Consider the following 21,737-nt stretch of genomic DNA (forward strand, 5'->3'; position numbering starts at 1 on the left):
AAAACTAAAAAGTGCCCTTGCCGGTTTGGCTCAGTGGATAGAGCTTTGGCCTGAGGACTGAAGGGTCCTAGGTTCGATTCCGGCCAAGGACACATGCCCGGGTTGTGGGCTCGATCCCCAGTAGGGGGCATGCAGGAGGCAGCCGATCAATGATCCTCTCTCCCTCTCCCTTCCTCTCTGAAATCAATAAAGAAATATATTTAAAAAAAAAAAATTAAAAAGTGCCAAGACCCCTTTTGTTGTTATGTGATAAAGTATAAAAAGTGAGCAGCAGTTCTGTAGCTTAAAGGGTAGATAGACTGGCAGTCAAGCGTTGTTGACTTTGGCTGCTATGATCATGCAGCCTTTTGTCCTTCCCAGAGCAAAGTAATTTGGGGACCACTCTTTCGAGTTTTGACCATATCTTCCTACCTGTGTATGCTTTACTTTACGTTTGTCCTTCAGTTTACTTTAAATGGATTCATTCTTTAAACTTAGCCTCCTTCTAAGCCATGATCCATTAAAACGTGGTTTTGTTTCCTAATATACATTAAAATGCATAATTATTAAAATAAAATATCCTTTTAACTGCCTAAAACATCTCTTAATATCAGTGGGATAGACTCTCACTTAGGGAAATAGTGCTTTGCTTCAGTCCTGAGCCCCACACTTTTTTTTTTAATGTATATTTTATTGATATTTTACAGAGAGCAAGGGAGCGGGCTAGAGAGTTAGAAACATCGATGAGAGAGAAACATCGATCAGCTGCCTCCTGCACACCCACTACTGGGGATGTGCCTGCAACCAAGGTACATGCCCTTGACTAGGATCAAATCTGGGACCCTTCAGTCCGCAGGCCGACGCTGTATTCACTGAGCCAAACCGGTTAGGGCCCCACTGCTACTTTTTTGTAAACTTTCTCCATATCCATAGCTATTAGGTAGCTTTGAATTTCCAAGAATTATCTTTTTTCTTTCAACTCTGGTAGGGAAACTACTGGTGCTCAACCAAATATACCAGGGCTGGTATATTTGTCTTTTTCTTATGGATTTCTATATTGATTCTGGATATGAGGTCTTTGGATATAGGTACTGTGATATTTTCTCCTATCCCGTGGTTTGCATTTTTACTCTTAATGGTATCTTTTAATGAACAAAAATTCTTGATTTTAATGAAGTTTAATTTGTCATTTTTTCTTTTTATGATTAGTGTTTTTGTACCTTAAATTCTTGCTTTTTCCTTGTTCAAAAATACATATTTAAGAATATGTTGAAACTAATGTTTTTCTCTGTAACAACATAGGTGATGCCATGGAGAGTGGAAAGCCTGGTCCAGTGCAAGTTGTTTTGGTTCAGAAAGACCAGCATTCCTTTGAGTTAGAAGAGAAAGCCTTGGCCAGCATCCTCTTGCAGGACCACATTCGAGACCTTGATGTGGTGGTGGTGTCAGTGGCTGGAGCCTTCCGAAAGGGCAAGTCTTTCCTTCTGGACTTTTTGCTCCGGTATTTGTATTTCCAGGTACGGTAGAATTACTTCATTTCAAATCAGAAAAGGAGAATTTATGTTCGAAAGAGCAAAATAAGTTCATGTGTTACTCTTGATGTTTAAAAGTACTCAAAACTTTAGGTATAATGGAAATGTCTTATTTCTCCTGTAGAAAGAAGGTGGCCATTCAAATTGGTTAGGTGATGCAGAAGAACCGTTAACAGGATTTTCATGGAGAGGGGGCTCTGACCCAGACACTAATGGGATTCAGATCTGGAATGAAGTTTTCACTGTGGAAAAGCCAGATGGGAAGAAGGTAAGGAAGAAAAAGGCTTACATAATAAAACAACAAAATAAGAACTTTAATGCATATTTTGATACTAGTAATCCAGTTAAAAATAATTTTTTATTAGAATGATATGTTTATGGTTTAAACATAACCCATGAATATAGTTTAAAAGGTCAAATAATAATATAAGGCTTCTAACAAAAAATAGTAAGCTACAGCCCTAGCCGGTTTGGCTGAGTGGATAGAGCTTGGGCCTGCAGACCGGAGGGTCCCGGGTTCGATTTTGGCCAAGGGCACATACTTCAGTTGCAGGCTCCTCCCCGACCCGGGCCCTGGTCAACGCGCATGTAGGAGGCAACCACTTGATGTGTTTCTCTCACATTGATATTTCTCTCTGTCTTTCCTTTTGTCTTCCACTCTCTCTAAAAAATCAAAGGAAAAATATCCTCGGGTGAGGATTAAAAATAATAGTAAGCTACAGTTGTAGAAGCTATCCCCAAATTTATTTGTAAGGGTCAGGAGGGGCAAGTCATGTGTGTCTTAAAGTGGAAGAGGGGCTTTGGAAGTACCACTGTTTTTTTAAACAACCTTTAACCCATCCCTTCCTAAAACACATCTTCACAGCTGCTCATTTCTCTCATTTTTGGGTCTTTTTGGGATTTAAGGTTCCAAATCCCCTCTTTAGGTTGTTTAGTTGTAGCCTTTTCCTAAATGCTAAGTCATTCATTATTTTGGTGGCTGAAGACTGATGTACAACTCTTATTGCTATTTTTATATTTTCTATTCCTTTTCCTATGCATTTTCTTATTATTTTATTTCTCTATTTGAGTGAAAGTTTCAGGAGAAAGATATATTGGAAACCCCCTTTTTTTTTAAATTTAAAAAATGTGTAGCACAATGAGCTTATCACATTTTGTAAAGAAAGATAATCTAGGAGAATGAAGAATTATAACATTGAAATATAACAGTAACTTTTTTATAGAAGGAACTTTAGATACTATTTTATCCAACCTTTTAATTCTTTTAACAGCTTTATTGAATTATAATTGACATTTCATTCCTCCCTTCCTAGCTTTTGTGCTATTGTCACATATTTTACTTTAATATTGTTTTTATTTTTATTTTAATGGTTAGTTATCTTTTAAAGGTATTCAAGTAATAAAAAGTCATATAGTTACCCATGTAGTTAGCATTAACTGTGCTCTTCATTTTCTGTGTGTCCATATTTCCATTTTCTTGTCCACTTTTTTTCTTCTGTTTGAAGGACTTCCTTTAACATTTCTTATAGTGCTTTGCAGGTGCTGAAATCTTTTAACTTTCATGTTTCTGAAAAGTCTTTGTTTTAAAAAACATATATGCTGGGTATAGAAGTCCAGGCTGATAGGCTTTTCTTTCAGTGCTTTGAAGATGTCACTCCCCTGACTTTTTGCCATTGTTTCTGAGAAATCTGCTGTTACCCGCAGGTGCCTAAGTCTTTTTTGTCTGCCTGCCTTTAAGGTTTTCTCGATTGTTTTCTTTCAGCAATTGGATTATAATGTGTCAGTGCAGTTCTCTTCATGTTTCTTGTATTTGGACCATGTTGAACTTCTTGAATCTGCAGGTTTATAATTTTTATCAAAATCGGACATTTTCTGCACTCATTTTTTCAAATACAATTTTGCCTCATATCCTTTGGGGACTTACATTACATATATGTCAGGCTGCTTGAAGTTGTCTCATGGCTTGTTTTTATTTTAATTCTTACTTTTCTGTTTCCTTTTTTTTTGTTAATCCTCACCTGAAGATATTTTTCCATTGATTTTTTTTTTTTTTTTTTTTAGAGAGAGAGTGGAAGGGAGGGGGAGAGACACACAGAGAGAAACATTGATGTGAGAGAGACACATAGATTGGTTGCCTCCTGACTCGGGCTGGGGATTGAGCCTGCAACCAAGGTATGTGTCCTTGATTGGAATTGAATCTGGAACCCTTCAGCCTGAGGGCCAGTGCTCTGTCCACCGATCAGAGCTGGCTAGGGCTCTGTTTCCTTTTTGATGGTTTCTTTTGGTAGGCCTTTAAATTTACCAATCCTAATAATCTGTTAACCCCATTCAGTGTATTGTCATTTCAGACATAATTTTCATCTCTAGAAGTTCTTTAGGTCTTTTTAAAAAATCTCTTCTCATTTTTTCTTTTATTGATTTTAGAGTGGAGGGGGGGGAGAGAGAGAGAGAGAGAGAGAGAGAGAGAGAGAGAGAGAGAGAAAGAAAGAAACATTGATGTGAGAGAGAGACAAGGATTGGTTGCCTCGCATATGCACCCCAACTGGGATCAAGCCGGCAACCTGGCATGTGCTCTGACTGGGAATGGAACCTGTGACCTGGTGCACGGGGTGTCGCTCCAGCCAGCTGAGCCGGAATGCCCAGGTTGCAGGTTCTCTGCTCAAAACAAGGCACCTAAATAATTACTTTTCTGATAAAACCTATAAACAGCCGCTTAAGCCTCATTTAAATGTTACCTGTATTTCTCAAGTTCTCCTGAACATTTCCCCCTTCTCACTTTAACATATTTTGTTTGTATTTTCCTTTTTTTTAGGTTGCAGTTGTTTTGATGGATACCCAGGGGGCATTTGACAGCCAGTCCACTGTGAAAGACTGTGCTACCATCTTTGCTCTAAGCACCATGACTAGTTCTGTTCAGGTAAAAAAAACCACTCGACTCGGAAAACACATTTGTAGAGGAAATAAGATGAAGGGGTTACATCTAGTTTTGGTTACTGTTTTGTTATCAGAGTTTCTACGGTGATACATAAATGTTCTTTATAGACCACAGATATCAGTTAACCTCTTACAGGCTTAAGAAGGAACCTAAACTATTTTTCTGCTTTGGTCATAAATTTATATAAAAGTCTCTAATAAGAGTCTGAAAGTGGAAATGGAAATGACATCATATAGGAAATGTAGATTTGTTAATAACGTAAGAAGACTGTATTTTAAACTGTAAAGGAAGAGTTATGTTATTTCAACCATATAAGAGATAGTTTTTCAAAGGACAGGTGCTATTGTTTGAACAGACTTCATATTTTTATATGCAGACTTTTAAATGTACAAAGCAGTGCTTTAGGCTTATTTGAGTTTGTTTGAAATTAGCTAAAGTTTCAATTTGGATGTTTATTTTCTAGATTTATAACTTGTCTCAGAACATTCAGGAAGATGATCTTCAACAGCTACAGGTATATATTCCTCACTTAAATATCATATATATCTTTTAAAAGTTTTTTTTTTTCATTTTAAGTTTTTAATGAAAGTTGTATGTAATATTACTTTATTCCTGCATCTTCTCAATTGTTTCTTCCTTGTATTTTCCTTTTCCTGTCCTACTTGGCGAGATTTGGCTTTACGTTCAAGGATCTTTCTGCGGTCTTTGTCCAGGTTTACTGTAGTGATAACCCCTTGCTGGGGCGAATGCCCACGTGAACACTTGTCCCGTTAGCTTCCTCCCGTTGCACTCGTTCAGTGTAGATGACGTATTTCTTCCCGTAAACCTGGACTACTTTGCCAGTTTGCTGCCCTTTGTAATGTCCTCGAACAACCTGAACCTCGTCATCCTTTCGGGTGGGCATGGCCCGAACATTGTACTTCTGTCTCAGCTCTTTGGAAAGAGGAGACGACATGATCTTCCTTCGAATGTGGGAAGGTGCATTGAAATGCCTTTTACGGTTCTTGCTCCGGTCAGACGTCACAAAGGGGTTGAACTTCATTTTGACCGCTGGCGCTCCTACGATGGCCGCAAGAGGGAAGAGACCCACACGCTCCTTTTAAAAGTTTTAAGACAGAAAAATTTTACTTGAGTAGGTCTAGCAAAAGATTGAAATATGGAGGAAGGTTTTTGTTCATAATAATCCCACCTCCGTATGTCTATCACTGAAGTGGTCAGGGAAGGCCTTAATGAGTTGAGCAGGGAACTAAAGAAAATGGCCAGTAAGTTCTGTAGACATATCTGGGGGAAAGTGGCATAGGAGAGGGAACAGCAAGAAGAAAGATTGTGAGGTGGAGTGTGCTTGGCAGGATCAAGAAATAGCAATATAATATTTCTTTAAAAACAAATAATTCCTAAACTTTGGCCTTTAATGTTACTACTAGAAATTACTCATGCTTTATAATCAGTGGTTCTACACCAGTGCCATGAGTCAGTGGTTGAGAGCTGTTGCTCTGTAAAACATTTCCATCAGAACTTGTATTTGAGCCCTAACCCGTTTGGCTCAGTGGATAGAGTGTCGGCCTGCGGACTGAAGGGTCCCAGGTTCGATTCCGGTCAAGGGCATGCACCTTGGTTGCGGGCACATCCCCAGTAGGAGGTGTGCAGGAGGCGGCTGATCGATGTTTCTAACTCTCTATCCCTCTCCCATCCTCTCTGTAAAAAAACCAATAAAATATATTTAAAAAAACAGCAACAAAAGAAACTTGTATTTGAGCCCAGCTGGTATGGCTCAGTGGTTGAGCGTTTGAACCAGGAGGTCATGATTCAATTCCTGGCCAGGGCACATGCCTGGGTTGTGGGCTGGATCCCCAGTGTGAGGCTTGCAGGAGGTGGCCAATCGTGATCCTCTCTCATTATTGATGTTTCTGTCTGTCTCTCCCTATCCCTTCCTCTCTGAAATCAAAAATATATTAAAACAAACAAATAAACTTGCATTTGACACCTTTTCACCTGAAACTATTTTCTTTCTAAGCTCCTTCCTCTCATACATTTCTTTGAATGCCCACCTTGTGTGAGGCAGTGGGAATTCAAAGATACAATTGTACAATAATGTTATAGATACAATAGTGCTCGAGGCAGACATGATTCAAAATCTTTATGGATTTTGTGATCCAGACAGTGAGAGAGATACATAAATAAGTAGGTATGGGTGATATAACAGCACCATAAGCTGGGTGGCTGAAAACAATAGAAATAGGAAAGGGGAAGGAAATGAAGCCAAGAGAGAAAGGGAGAGAGCTAGAGGGAGAGGTGGGGACAGGTGGAGGTGGAGGAGAGGGAGACCAGTAGGGCACAGAAGAAACGGAAAATGTGACAATTCAGGCGAGGTTTAACATAATAGAAGGTATTTTAGTAAAAGAAAACAGAAAATGGAGGGAAAGAAATTATAAAAGGAATAATATAAGATGATCTAGAATTGAAGGACATGAGTTTCTGTCTTTTCTGCTAGGAGTTTTTTTCAAAGGTCTGGTGGTCCTTGACCCTCTGTAGTTAACAGTGAGCTGCTAAAAATCTGACTGAGAGCTTTGGTAAGAGGCAGCCTTGTATACTGTTCTGGATCGCAGAGAAGTGACTGGGAAGATGATGTAGCTGTTTGGTTGCAACTGCTATATGTCTGTATTTGCGGACTATTGTTGGACTGTCAGATTCCTCAGAGAATTCTTTAAACTGCCTAGGTTGGGAGGGTCGAAGCTTGCTAAGGCTCTAACAGAGTGAGGGCTAAAGGGTTTCTCTTTCTCTGTCAGTATGCTTGTAGACTTGGATTTAAGTGACTATCTACATATATAAAAGGCCAATATGCTGAGTGTCCCTCCGACTGTCTGACCGGTCACTATGACACGCAACGCAGGAGCTGCCGTGACGTGCCCTGGCCATTTACAGAGAAATGGCACCGTGGACCTGGCGCTGACAAAGCAACACTCGGCTTCTCCCAAGCGGGACACAGGCCCCACAACCACCCCGGAGCCATAGCCCACCAAATCACAGCCAACACTGCCGAGACCCCGTGGCGCAAAATGTGGCCCCCAGCCCGAAACAGTCGCTGTGGGCGCCTGGTAATAACGTCAAGTAGCAATGCCTGGCTTCCTCTCCCTAGCGACTAGCCTCCTTGGAGTTTCTTCAGCCCAGGAACACGGCTTGCTTTATAGCCAGGTGCAAACATTTTACACTTTAACCAAATGTCTGTGACACATTTTCACATGCCTCATCTCATTTGATCCTCATAGAAGTCCTAGAGTAGGTAGATAGGAGACTTGGTAGAATCCTGTTTTCTTTTCATTAGCCAGAAAGCAGAGATTTAGAAAGTTTAGAAACTTTACCTGACTGAGAAGAAGTAAGAAATGGTGGACCTTAAAAATAACTTCAGGTTTTCTCACTGTGCAGAATATAGTCAAACACGGCTGCAGTTACATATTTCACCCTTTGTTCTCCCGTGTGATCTACAATAATAATCTGCTTTGTGTTGATATTTACTGCTGTGTTGCTGACAGTTATCTGAAAGAGAAGTTGGGGTACTTCACTAGACTGCAAAAAGTTCAGCTAAATCAGAAAACAGGTCTAATTAAGCAAGTTTGTTCTATATCTATAAAAGGCTAAGTTGACTTGCACATGCACAGTACATATAAAGCTCTCGCTGTTGCCAGTTGCATGCGTGTGCTTCCATCTGTCATTGTCGATCGTGAAATTGGTTGACACTTCTATTATAGAGAAAGGTCAAATAGTGATATTAACACATTTCGGACCAGTAGTTTTATTGCTAGCTTTACCCAGTGGCCAGACAAGTTTCTGTGAACGAGTACAAAAAACGTTTTACATAAATGTTAAAGGCACGCTTTAAAATTAAATACCCATTGCATTTTGAAGTTATTTATTACATGTTCTTACAAGCTGATATGTTTTTAAAGTATTCTCATGATTGGCCACATGCCTTAGAACAGAAACCCCGAGAATTCTCGTGATCCATCTGCAATGTGTTAAAATATTTCTTCTAATTAATTTCCTTTCAATGTGCACAGATACGTACACCGGGCCACTAGTTTCCAGTAAGGTAGGGGACTTCTCATTCAGCTGAGTTTGGAATCAACATCTGTATTCTTTCTGGCTTATCCTCTCCAGAAAGTGTAATCCCAACTTCTGTGGGGCCAGGAAGAGCAGGATCTGGGAGTGTTAGGTGCTTTCTCCAAAGACTTTCAACCATTTCTTTAGTTATCTCTCTCATCTCTTGCTTCTAATTTCTGAGCCTTTCAGTGATTCCACTGAGAGAATCTGCTTATTTCTGGATGGCCCCTGCCTCTTGGCGATGTCTTAGGGCAGAGAAAGCCCAAACCCAAGGCACTTGTTTGTCTGTCTTCCTTCCAGTGTTTTTGACAACTCTTGTCTGTTGTTATATTATTTCTCATCATCTTTGTCCTGTAAATTTATAACTTTTAACTGCTTTTTGCTATACTTTTAGTGAGGCTTCATGAAGAAATAGAGGTAAAATGTATAGGTAAACACTAACTTAAAGAATTTGTTTGTTCTGTCATGTGAATGACATGTATACTGTGGGCCCTGTACTTTTCCTGCTGCTGGAGGTACAATAGTGCGCAAAGCGAGCATTCCTGCTCTTGGGGAGTTTCAGTGCCAGCAGTGAAGACAAACATTGATCAAGATAAGTACTGTACAGGCATATTATGTCAGATGGTGGGACATGTTAAGGAGAAAAATTAAAAAGAGGCATGGGTAGCCCTAACCGGTTTGGCTCAGTGGATGAGCGTCAGCCTGCGGACTCAAGGGTCCCAGGTTCGATTCCGGTCAAGGGCATGTACCTTGGTTGCGGGCACATCCCCAGTAGGGTGTGTGCAGGAGGCAGCTGATCGATGTTTCTCTCTCAGCGATGTTTCTAGCTCTCTATCCCTCTCCCTTCCTCTCTGTAAAAAAATCAATAAAATATATATATATTTTAAAAAGAGGCATGGGTAGGAACCATTGTGTGGAGAATTGTAATATTTCGGTAGGTGGTGGTGGAAGGCTTCATTGAGGAGGAGCCATTTGAGTAAAGACCTTAAGAAATGAGGGACCCACCCTGGCTGGTTGCTCAGTAGTGATAACATCAATCTGCACACACAAGGGCTGCTGGTTCGATTTCTGGTCAAGAACATGTACCTGGGTTGCAGGTTTGATCCCTGGCCCTGGTGGGGGAGCATTTGGGAGGCAATCAATGTATCTCTCTCACATTGATTTTTTTTCCTCTCTCTCTCCTCTCTCTTTCCTCCCTCCTTCTCTTTCTCCTTTCCTCTCTCTGAAAATCAGTGGAAAAAATATCCTTGGGTGAGGATTAGCAACAACAAAAAAATTAAGAAATGCGGGACCTGATTGCACAGCTATTTAGGGGAAGAACATTATAGGTAGGAAGAGAAGTCAGAACAAAGACCCTAAAGCAGCTGTGTGCCCAGCACATTTGAAGAACATCAAGGAGGGCCAGCATGGTGGCATCACATTATAAGACCTGGCCTTTTATACTGAACTAGAGGCCCGGTGCACAAAAATTTGTGCACTGGGGGGGGGGGGTCCCTCAGCCCGGCCTGTGCCCTCTCCAGGTCTGGGACCCCTCGGGAGATAACGACCTGCTGGCTTAGGCCTGCTCCTGGGTGGCAGAGGGCAGGCCCAATCCCTAGGTGCAGCCCCTGGTTGGGCTCAGAGCAGGGCCGATTGGGAGGTTCCGATGCCACCCTCAGTCACGCTCAGGGTAGGGTCGATTGGGGGGTTGGGGCACTGCCCCCTGTCACACTCAAGGCAGGGTCGATGGGGAGGTTGTGGCGCCACCCCCTGTCACGCACAGAGCAGGGTCAATCAGGGGGTTGGGGCTCCATACCCTGTCACGCACAGAGCAAGGCCCATCAGGGGGTTGAGGAGCTCTCCCCCGTCACTCACAGAGTAGGGCTGATAGGGGAGTTGGGGCACTGCCCCCTGTCACACACAGAGCAGGGCAGATCAGGGGGTTGGGGCGCTACCCTCTATCACCCACAGAGCAGGGCCGATCAGGGGGTTGGGGCGCCGCCACTGTCACACTCAGGGCAGGGCCGATGGGGAGGTTATGGCTCTACCCCATCACACACAGAGCAGGGCCCGTGGGGTGGGGGTTGGGGCACCACCTTCTATCACCCACAGAGCAAGGCCGATCAGGGGGTTGGGGCACTGCCACTCTCACATTCAGGGCAGGGCCGATGGGGAGGTTATGGCTCTGCCCTGTCACACACAGAGCAGGGCCGATCAGGGGGTTGGGGCACCGCACCCTGTCACAGAGCTGCAGGGCAATCAGGGGGTTTGGGCACTGCCTCCTGTCACGCTGATCCCGGTGCCGGGAGGCCTCGCGGCTCTGCTGAGCCCGGTGCTGGGAGGCATATTACCCTTTTACTATATAGGATAGAGGCCTGGTGCACAGGTTGGGGCCGGCTGGTTTGCCCTGAAGGGTGTCCTGGATCAGGGTGGGGGTCCCCACTGGGGTGCCTGGCCAGCCTGGGTGAGGGGCTGAGGGGTGTTTTCAGGCTGGCGGGTGACAGAAGCTCCCAACTGCTCCTTTTTTTTTTTTTTTTTTTTTTTATTCTGGGCCAGCTTTAGCTTGAGGCTTGGCTCCAGCTCTTAGGCCTCTGCTTCTGAAAGCAGGTATCTGGTTTGTTTCGGTTCTATAATTGAAACTCTGTATCAACTCCAGCTCTGAGATCCCCGCTCGGCTTGCTGAAAGCAGGTTTCTGGGGTTTTGTTTAGCTTCTATATTCATTACAATGTTTCTTAAACTGCAGGCTCAGAGGCCTGCAAGGCAGGCGGGGAACGTTGGAGTCCTCCGTCACTGAAGCAAGCAAGCCTCATGTTAGTTTCAAGCTGCCTGGCTGCCGGCGCCATCTTGGCTGGCAGTTAATTTGCATATCTCGCTGATTAGCCAATGGGAAGGGTAGCGGTCGTACGCCAATTACCATGTTTCTCTTTTATTAGGTAGGATGTGGTTGATGGTTTTGAGCAGAGGCTGGGTGTGATCTAACTAACCTTATTGATAACAGAGCCATGGTGGCTGTTGTATGGAGAATGGTGATGAGGAGGGGCAGGCAGACCAATTAGGAAGCGATTGCAATATTCCAAGCTACATGGAATTTGTGAGTGGTTGGATTCTGGATTTGCTAATGAATTGGGATGTAAGACAGATCCAGGATTATTTTAAGGTTCATGGCTCCTGTGGGCTTTGAAATTGTAGAACTTTGGTTTCATATAAGTAGGAGTCAGGTCTGTTAAATGGATACTTTGATAAAGAATAGCCACAGAAGGCTCCCTCCCTCCCAGTGTGTCTGTGCCTTTCCCTTTCCCCACTTCATCCCCCACACGCCTGCATCTCCTGAACTCTGAGGGACACCCCCCAAAAAAACTGCCACAGAAATACTTTAATTTTGCCTTACAAGCCATAACTCTTTTTCTTCTTCTTTTTTTAAGCTCTTCACAGAATATGGTCGTCTGGCAATGGATGAAATTTTCCAAAAACCCTTCCAGGTAGAATGTTCACTATAAATGCCATTCAAATCTTTATTTTAGTTCAGAGATCAGCAAACTGCAGCTCACAGGCCAGTTCTGGCCAGCTGCCTATTTTTATGTGACCTATGAGTTAAGAATGGTTTTTACATTTTTGAATGGTTGAAAGAAATCAGAAGAGGAATACTATTCTATAACATGTAAATTATCTGAAATTTTAATGTCAGTGTCTATAAGGTTTTATTTAGAACACAGTTATACTTATTTGTATTGCTCATGGCTGTCTTGTGCTACAGTGGCCTAAAATACTTACTCTCTGGCCATTTACAGAAAAAGCTTACTGACCTTTGTTTTAGCTAATTATTTCATGAGGACGGGAATGCATAGTAACCTGAGTGAGATTAGAGGAGCGTTAAGTATTATTTGTTTCCCTATCCATTCTAATGTGGAAAGTAGATCTGATGTATGACTAGCTAGTGCCATACTGTACTCCCCATCCTTGCCTTTGGCACACTTGTTTATAAGGTTTCAGAGACATCACAGAATAGCTCAATCCTTCAGCACGTTTTCTGGTCTCCTTTAAAGAAGCTGGCATTGTGCAAAGGAGTACTTAAATTGTAATTTTGAAAATGCATTTATGCAACATTATAATGTGTGCTGCTCTTTTCCTAAATAGACACTGATGTTTTTGGTTCGAGACTGGAGTTTCCCTTATGAATACAGCTATGGACTACAGGGAGGAATGTCATTTTTGGATAAGCGTCTACAGGTAAGTAGAAATATAATATGGGAATTACCTAAAAGCAGTGATAACTTTCCCATTTGCCTTAGCTATTGTATTTCAAGCAGATTACAGAAAATTATATTAAGTTTGTTAAATACTTATGCATGTTAACACACTAATATTATTCATGTTTTAAAGAACCTGGGTATACAGTGCACAGGTATTGTGGAGAAGAACTCTGGGCAAAAGCCCCAGCTTTGATTGTAATTCCATTTCACATTGTACGTCAGGTTCCACATGTGTCTTTAGAATGTCACATTCAGAACTTCAGTCTGTTTTTCTTGTTCAAAATTCTTATGTGTGTTTTTTTTTTTTAATATGTTTTTATTGATCTAAGAGAGGAAGGGAGAGGGAGAGAGAAATAGAAACATCAGTGATGAGAGAGAATCATTGATCGGCTGCCTCCTGTACACCCCACACTGGGGATCGAGCCCACAACCTGGCCATTTATTGCTTCTTAGGGTTCTGTGTTTTCTTATTGGAAATAACATAGGCCACTATGACCCATCAGAGTTGGGAAGTCTTCTTTCCTTTGTCTTACACCAGTAGTTCCTGTGAAGAGAAACAAATGGTCTTTTGTAAATTGTGGATCTTCATTGGCAGGTGAAAGAACATCAGCATGAAGAAATTCAGAATGTCCGAAATCACATTCACTCATGTTTCTCGAGCGTCTCCTGTTTTCTTCTGCCACATCCAGGACTCCAGGTGGCCACAAGCCCTGAGTTTGATGGGAAATTGAAAGGTGTGTTACAAATGATGTTATTTTAAACATGTGATTTGATCTTTGGAATTAAATAGTGACCAGAAAATGTCAATTAAGGATCTGGTGTTGCCCTAGCCCAGGGGTGGGCAAACTTTTTGACTCGAGGGCCACAATGGGTTCTTAAACTGGACCGGAGGGCTGGAACAAAAGCATGGATGGAGTGTTTGTGTGAACTAATATAAATTCAAAGTAAACATCATTACATAAAAGGGTCCGGTCTTTTTTTTCAATAGTTTTATTTATTTCAAACGGGCCGGATCCGGCCCGCAGGCCGTAGTTTGCCCACGGCTGCCCTAGCCTGTGTGGCTCACTGGATAGAGCATCAGCCTGCGGACTGAAGGGTCACAGGTTCAATTCTGGTCAAGGGCACATGCCTGGGTTTTGGGCTCAATCTCCAGGGGGTGTAGGGGGGTGTACAGGAGGCAGCCAGTCAATGATTCTCTCTCATCATTGATGTTTCTACCTCTCTCCCTTTCCCTTCCTCTCTGAAATCAATACAAATATTAAAAAAGAAAGAAAGAATCTGGTGAATGCTTAAGAGAAGTAGTATGTTCTCTAAGAAAGAATAGTATTTGGAGTCTGGGTCAGTTTTTGCTCTTGCCTTACTGTGACCATCAGAATTAGAATTAGCTCATCTTAATTTCTCCATCTGAAATGGTGTTGGCAATATCCATTAATGATCTTTCTAAGAGACATGTTATGATTATTGGTTTATAAAAGATGAAAATGCTAAGTAAAAGAAGACTAATCATTAGTCAGCTAATGTTTATCAAGTAAAATTAACTTCCCAAAGAAATATAACACAATGTGTGGCATGGCTATTGTTTTCATTTTATTTGTGATTATAAAAAAACCTGATGCTGAGTCATTTGTTAATATCAGGAAGTGCTGACTAAATAGTAGCTTAGAGAAATCAGAGTTGGGACTCATGGGTTCCATTATCTTATTTTTGTTCTTTGAGACCTTGAGTCATTTAATGGCTAGACATCAGTTTCCCCATGTATTAAACTAAGCACTTTTGTTTATAAACTTATCTGAGCTTCTTAGGTTCCCAGTAAAGTAGAAATAATAGTAGTCACCAATTTTAGATATCCAGTCATGTTCCCAACTGTCTTAGTCTGTTTGGGCTGCTATAACAAAATACCATAGACTCGGTAGCTTATGAACAACAGAAATTTATTTCCTGTCATTCTGGAGGCTGGAAGCCCAAGATTAGTGTGCCAGCATGGTGTGTAAAGGGTTATCTTCCTGGTCTCAGGTTGTATATTCATATGTTGGGAGGGGCTGGTGAGCTCTGGGGGATCTCTTTTATAAGGGCACTAATCCCATACATGAGGGCTCCACCCTCATGACTTCCTCACCTCTCAAAGGCCCCACCTCCTAATACCATCACCTTTAGGGGTTAGGATTTCAACATATGATTCCAACAAGGGGAGGGGGGACAAAATATTCAGACCATAGCACCAACACGATACTGGTTACTTTCGCACTTAATGCTTCCAGTAATTCCATGAAACTGATAATATTTTCCTTATTGTACAGATGAAGACACTGGTTTAGGAAAGTTAAGTAACTTGTTCAGTGTACACAGCTAAGTGGTGGGACAGAGATTCACATCCTGATTCTTCTTAACCCAAATCCATACTGTGCTGAAGCAGAAACGACTTCCGTTACATGGGGAAGCAATTTAGGTGACATGTACTGCTCAGTTACCAAGAGAACTTGACTCATTCGATGCAAGAAAGTTAATGTACTTGCTTAAGATTTATGTTCCAGCCGATTGTAATGCTACCAAAGAAACTGAGTTTGAGAGACTTACCTTCACCTTCTATTCGCCACCTGTATGATGTTATGTAGTGGCAGCTTCCTGAGCAGACTTCCGGAGCCTTTAGATGGCATCTCAGAAGTCTGAGTTTGCCCTGACCAGTTTGCTCAGTGGCTAGAGCAGCCGTGGGCAAACTACGGCCTGCGGGCCGGATCCGGCCCGTTTGAAATGAATAAAACCAAAAAAAAAAAAGACCGTACCCTTTTATGTAATGATGTTTACTTTGAATTTATTAGTTCACACAAACACTCCATCCATGCTTTTGTTCCGGCCCTCCGGTCCAGTTTAAGAACCCATTGTGGCCCTCGAGTCAAAAAGTTTGCCCACCCCTGGGCTAGAGCATTGGCCTGTGGACTGAAGGGTCCCAGGTTCGATTCCGGTCAAGGGCATGTACCTTGGCTGTGGGCACATCCCCAGTAGGAGGTGTGCAGGAGGCAGCTGATCGATGTTTCTCTCTCAGCGATGTTTCTAGCTCTCTATCCCTCTCCCTTCCTCTCTGTAAAAAATCAATAAAATATATTAAAAAAAAAAAAAAAAAAGTCCGAGTTTGTGGCCTGGCTTTGGAGAGAAATCTGCTTAGGCGACACTGGAACTAGAATTTTTTTTTTTAACCAAAGCAGTCGTGATTGACTTTTCAGAGTTGAGTATGGAAAGAAAGCTGAGTGTGTAGGTGATGTGTCTTTTAGGGTTATAACACTCCATTATTAGACACACTTTTACCACACCTAAACTCTGGTCTTGTTCCTCACCGGTAGGGGAGTTGTTCAGTGGAATTCTTTTATTATTGATTGATTAACTGGGTGATTTTGAGAGAGAGGAAGCAAGAGGGATAGAGAGAAGCATCACTGTGAGAGCGAAACTTCAATGTGAGAAGGAAACATTGATTGGCTGCCTCTTGCATGCGCCCTATGGGGATTGAGCCTGAAACTGGGCCTGTACCCTGATTGGAATCAAACTTGGGACCCTTCAGTCTGCAGGCCAATGCTCCATCCACTGAGCCACACTGGCTAGGGCTTTATAGAGATTTTTATAGTGATATTTGTAATTTGGGAAAATTTCTAAACCACTTTTGTTTATTCACTGCTCTATCCCCAACTCTTGCAACAATGCTGGCCACAAAAAAGGTGCTCAAAAACTGTTGAATCAATAAATGAAATAAGAACACTTCAATTTTACAAATTAGGGTTATGGAGTGTTGAAGAGTTCTTACCTTGATGTGATAACTATCAGTTGATAGTCTGAGTTAGTTGGAAACCCAGGAAGATGTTAGATTATGGAAATCAGATTCCCGTGTCTTCATAGTTGGACCAGCTAGTTCTCACCTTGAGGAAAGCTGTTTAATGGCTCTCCCGAGTCCTCTCTGGGAACTTTGTAGAAACCGCAGAGAAGCTGTCACCTTTCCGAGACAGGAGGCTTTCCCTCGGGCGGCCCAGAGCTCCTCTCTACGGAGGCGCTAGAAAATAAATATGAAGTACAGGTGCTTGTACTCCGTTTGCCAGGAAAAAATGAATGAAAACAAAGAAGTGGGTGAATAGTGATTTCTAAAAAAGTAAGGGGAGCATGAGGATGTAGCAAGGGCCTGGTCTGAGGACTTGGGCTGATAATTGATCTTTTGAAGACCTGGTTCATGAAACTCTTAAAAAAGTGAAATTTCTTGCCCTGGCCAGTTGCTCAGTGGTTAGGACATCGGCCCTCAAGCCAAAGAGGCTCGGGTTTGATTTCCAGTCAAGGGCATGTATCTCGGTTGTAGACTTGATCCCAGGCTCAGGTTAGGGCGCATGTGGGAGGCGACCAGTCAGTGTGTCTCTCACATCAGTGTGTCTCTCTCCCGCTTCTCCCTCCCTTCCACTCCCTCTTTAAAAATCAGTGGAAAAGTATCCTCTGGTGAGGATTTAAAAAAGTGAAATTTCTTGAAAGGCCTGAACCTCCCAGAATGAAAACCAGGGGAAGGGCATTCTGCATATTCTCTTCTCGGTTAGGCAGGTCTTAATACTGCGGAAGGGAAGGGGACATCCAGGGCACATAAGAACGGACTGCTGTTCTGGTCAGAGCCGAAAACGTCGGACACCTGCCCCGGGACCCTGCCCTCCACGTTGACTGACATATGTTAAGACATTTAGACATTTGTTTTGTGCTTCCCTTGGCTGAAGCCCGTCTGGCTGATTGTTTCCTTCTTCATGGTCCTGTGCACAGATATTGCCAGTGAATTCAAAGAGCAGTTACAGATACTGATTCCGTACATATTGAACCCAGCCAACTTAATGGAAAAGGAGATCAATGGCTCAAAAGTCACCTGTCGGGGGCTCTTGGAGTATTTTAAGGTAATTGTGGGCTTTAATTATTAAAATGTTGGGCTTTTGGTAAAACTGGTCTAGGTTTAAACTAATTTGAATTTCGGTATTTTAAAGCTTAGGGAAAAGTTTCATGGGAGAAATGATGAGAGGCATTGTCAGACTTCAGTGTCCTTCCAGGAATGGGCCACTGGGTGGCAGTATCGGTCTAAGAACCAAATGGATGTTCTTTGCACTCTCTTAGAGTGATGACTGTGGCTAAAGGAAGATTGTTCCTCCAGGAAGATGGTGTGGACAGGAGGTGGTTAGGATGTTGCTGTGAGTGGGAGACGGCACCTAAATGTGACATGACTACCTCAAGGCGGATGGTCACTCTGCCCACAGGTAGTGGTGAGGCCAGTGTGCGTGGGGAGCCTGGCGGGAATCTTAGCCTTGGCAGGCTTCTGCTGCTTGAGACCATTTTCAGTGAACTAAAAATGCTAACGTGCACAAGGTGTGTTGTGTTTTTGCTAATTCCTGGGTGTTGATCTAGGTCTTTAGGAAAATTAAGTTGTTTGGTTACTGGTCCTACAATTACAAGTATGATGAATTATGACAGAATGACATTTTTGGTAATTATTTTTATGTTTATATTTTCAGGCATATATTAAAATTTACCAAGGAGAAGATCTGCCTCACCCCAAATCCATGCTTCAGGTACGCAGCTGTTGGACAGCCTAAGTGATAACTTCGATTTCGTGAGTTGATCCGGATCCGCAAGCAGAGCCCTTTAAGAAGACGGCGCTGTTTCTCTCCTTTCCCATTATGCTGAGCTCTTATTTCCAGCACATTCCAGCAGTGTGGTTGCCTTCTGGTTTTCTTATCTGTGTTCTTGGTGGTTCAGCTTAAACGGCACGGCCTCTCACTGGGCCCGGCCTTCCCACCAAACATGCTGTGACACCCCTGCCTGCTGTCCCACCAAACATACTGTGACACCCCTGCCTGGCCTTCCCACCAAACATGCTGTGACACCCCTGCCTGCTGTCCCACCAAACATGCTGTGACACCCCTGCCTGCTGTCCCACCAAACATACTGTGACACCCCTGCCTGGCCTTCCCACCAAACATGCTGTGACACCCCTGCCTGCTGTCCCACCAAACATGCTGTGACACCCCTGCCTGCTGTCCCACCAAACATACTGTGACACCCCTGCCTGCTGTCCCACCAAACATGCTGTGACACCCCTGCCTGCTGTCCCACCAAACATACTGTGACACCCCTGCCTGGCCTTCCCACCAAACATACTGTGACACCCCTGCCTGCTGTCCCACCAAAAATGCTGTGACACCCCTGCCTGCTGTCCCATCAAACATGCTGTGACACCCCTGCTTGGCCTTCCCACCAAACATGCTGTGACACCCCTGCCTGCTGTCCCCAGGGAGACACCCCCAGCTGTGTGGACAGGCCATTTTCCCGTTTCCTGCTATCTGCTTTACTAGAGCATGTCCTAATGTGTCTACTTACGATGAGTCAGCATTTAATTTCCAATGAGTTATATTTTCAACATTTTGGTATTTTCAAAGTCTTGTTTTGTTAAAACATGATTCTGATTTTCATGTACTGAACATAAGGCCATTTATTGCCAAATGTTTATTCCTTTAGTAGAAAAAAATCTTTCCACTCAGGAATTTAGAGTTTGGGATTGACATTGTAAAGATAATTTGTCTCCCTTCTTTTTTTTAAAATATATTTTTATTGATTTTTTACAGAGAGGAAGGGAAAGGGATAGAGAGTTAGAAACATTGATGAGAGAGAAACATCGATCAGCTGCCTCCTGCACACCCCCTACTGGGTATGTGCCCGCAACCAAGGTACATGCCCTTGACCAGAATCGAACCTGGGATCCTTCAGTCCGCAGGCTGACGCTCTATCCACTGAACCAAACCGGTTAGGGCTCTCCCTTCTTTTTAAAAAAAATAAATATATTTTTATCGATTTCTGAGAGGAAGGGAGAGAGAGAGAGAAGCTAGAGAGAGAGAAGCATCAGTAATGAGAGAGAATCATGGACGCCACCTTCTGCACACGCCCTCCCTTATCCCCCCCACTAGGGATTGAGTCAGCAACCTGGGCATATGCCCTGACTAGGAATCAGACCATGACCTCCAGGTTCATAGGTCGACGCTCAACCACTGAACCACGCTGGCTGGGCTGTTTCCCTTCTTTTTTGACTTACATCTGTTTTTTAACATTTAAAATTAAAGCAAAGGGCCCTGGCTAGGTAGCTCAGTTAGTTAGAGTATCATTCTGATACACCAAGGTTTTGGGTTCAATCTCCCATCAAGGCACATACAAGAATTAACCAGTGAATGCATAAATAAGTGGAACCACACATTGATGTTTTTCACACACACTCTTCCTTTCTCTCTCTCTCTCAAGTCAGTAAGTAAAAATTGAAGCAAAGAGAATGATTTTGGAGAGGTTCAATTTATGATAAAGGTTCTTATGTGTGGGAACATTTTTGGCAGAAAAGATGTATTTTATTTAATAAACTGGGTTATATGGAAACCTAAAAAATAGCAGAAGCATAATAAGAAAGAATGGTGACTAAGGTGTGAGAAAAATTTTACGTGGTTATTTGTCGAAGAATATTAATAGAGGAAGGACTTACAGCTTATGCTTTCCTTTCTTCAAGGCCACTGCTGAAGCCAACAATTTAGCAGCTGCAGCCTCTGCCAAGGACATTTATTACAACAACATGGAAGAGGTATGTTGGGCGTATGTCTTAATTCTGAAATATCTATAACCTGGACATGGTTGCTGACTTTAAAAGCCCAAACTTGATCCTTTTTACTGTCTTAAGATACCGAGGGAACACAGCTGTACCCAGGCCACCTGGGAATGAGGGCCTGCTGTCAGCTTTCTAGCCAAGGCTCCTGCTGTGTCACTGCTCTCACCGAGCGCCATGGCCCTGGAACTTACGTGTTCTCTCGGAGGCAGCCCCCTGAGCTCTGCTGGCCTTGGTCATCATTTACAGTTAATTTCTAATACCAAAATAGCCTAAGCTTTTCAGCGTTTTCACTTTATAAATTTTATTTGTCACTTGTTTTTAAAGGGATCTTCAACACATTGCGTCTTTTTCTTTATATTTTAGGTGTGTGGGGGAGAGAAGCCTTACTTGTCTCCAGACATTCTAGAGGAGAAGCACTGTGAATTCAGACAGCTTGCTCTGGACCATTTTAAGAAGACCAAGAAGATGGGCGGGAAGGATTTCAGCCTTCGCTACCAGCAGGAGCTGGAGGAGGAAATCAGGGAACTCTATGAGAACTTCTGCAAGCACAACGGCAGCAAGAACATCTTCAGCACCTTCCGAACCCCCGCGGTGCTCTTCACGGGCATCGTGGCTTTGTACGTCGCCTCGGGCCTCACCGGCTTCGTTGGTCTGGAGGTTGTGGCCCAGCTGTTCAACTGTGTAGTTGGACTGCTGCTAATAGCGCTTCTCACTTGGGGGTACATCAGGTACTCTGGCCAGTATCGTGAGCTGGGCGGAGCTATCGATTCTGGAGCAGCGTATGTACTAGAGCAGGTAAGTGCTGCCGGCTGGGAGTGGGAGGGTTGACAGTGGACAGATACTGTGTTTCTTTTATAAAGTATCTCCACTTGGCAGAGCTTCCTCGTGAACGAAGGCATGAGAAAATTTCCTTGACTATTTTTTTCTGATGAGCATTATGTTTATTACCCTTTTTTAGGATATTAATGTTTAATTTTGATGCTTTGTTTTCATGCCCAATGATTATCCTTCAATGCAGAAAGTTTTTCAGCTTAGACACAATTGTGTTCCTTGCGGGAAACTTTTAACTATATGTTTGTCAGACCCAATTCCTGTGTGATTCTTTCCCTCATCCAAGATTAATTTGCTTTATTAAAAATCAAGAGCTTTGAAAAATATGAACTTAACAAATTTTTTTGTTTTAAATCTTATTAATGGATGGCATTTTTTCCCCTTAAAATCTTCCAAAAGCCAGTGGCTTTTGACACTGACATGATCTCTAGGTATATAGATCCTCGAGACTCTGGTTTCTTTTTCTGAGTTGCTTGAACAGATCAGTTAAGTT

At 42.8% G+C, this 21,737-nt stretch overlaps 1 protein-coding gene and 1 pseudogene across 2 annotated transcripts in view; one reads left to right on the forward strand and one right to left on the reverse strand.

The window, feature by feature from the left end:
* The window catches only part of ATL3 (atlastin GTPase 3), a 36,339-nt gene that overhangs the window by 9,295 nt on the left and 5,307 nt on the right, over nt 1-21,737 (forward strand). For both annotated transcript variants that reach the window (XM_059710331.1, XM_059710332.1), the window contains exons 2-12: nt 1,282-1,496; nt 1,636-1,779; nt 4,324-4,428; nt 4,910-4,960; nt 11,947-12,003; nt 12,659-12,751; nt 13,370-13,508; nt 17,548-17,675; nt 18,285-18,341; nt 20,318-20,389; nt 20,777-21,208. In XM_059710331.1, the coding sequence (XP_059566314.1) occupies nt 1,282-1,496; nt 1,636-1,779; nt 4,324-4,428; nt 4,910-4,960; nt 11,947-12,003; nt 12,659-12,751; nt 13,370-13,508; nt 17,548-17,675; nt 18,285-18,341; nt 20,318-20,389; nt 20,777-21,208 (1,493 nt within the window). The remainder of the gene's footprint in view (nt 1-1,281; nt 1,497-1,635; nt 1,780-4,323; nt 4,429-4,909; nt 4,961-11,946; nt 12,004-12,658; nt 12,752-13,369; nt 13,509-17,547; nt 17,676-18,284; nt 18,342-20,317; nt 20,390-20,776; nt 21,209-21,737) is intronic.
* LOC132241513 (large ribosomal subunit protein uL24-like) lies at nt 5,053-5,564 on the reverse strand (annotated as a pseudogene).

Source organism: Myotis daubentonii, chromosome 9 (genome assembly GCF_963259705.1).
Source record: "Myotis daubentonii chromosome 9, mMyoDau2.1, whole genome shotgun sequence".
NCBI classification, from domain to species: domain Eukaryota; kingdom Metazoa; phylum Chordata; class Mammalia; order Chiroptera; family Vespertilionidae; genus Myotis; species Myotis daubentonii.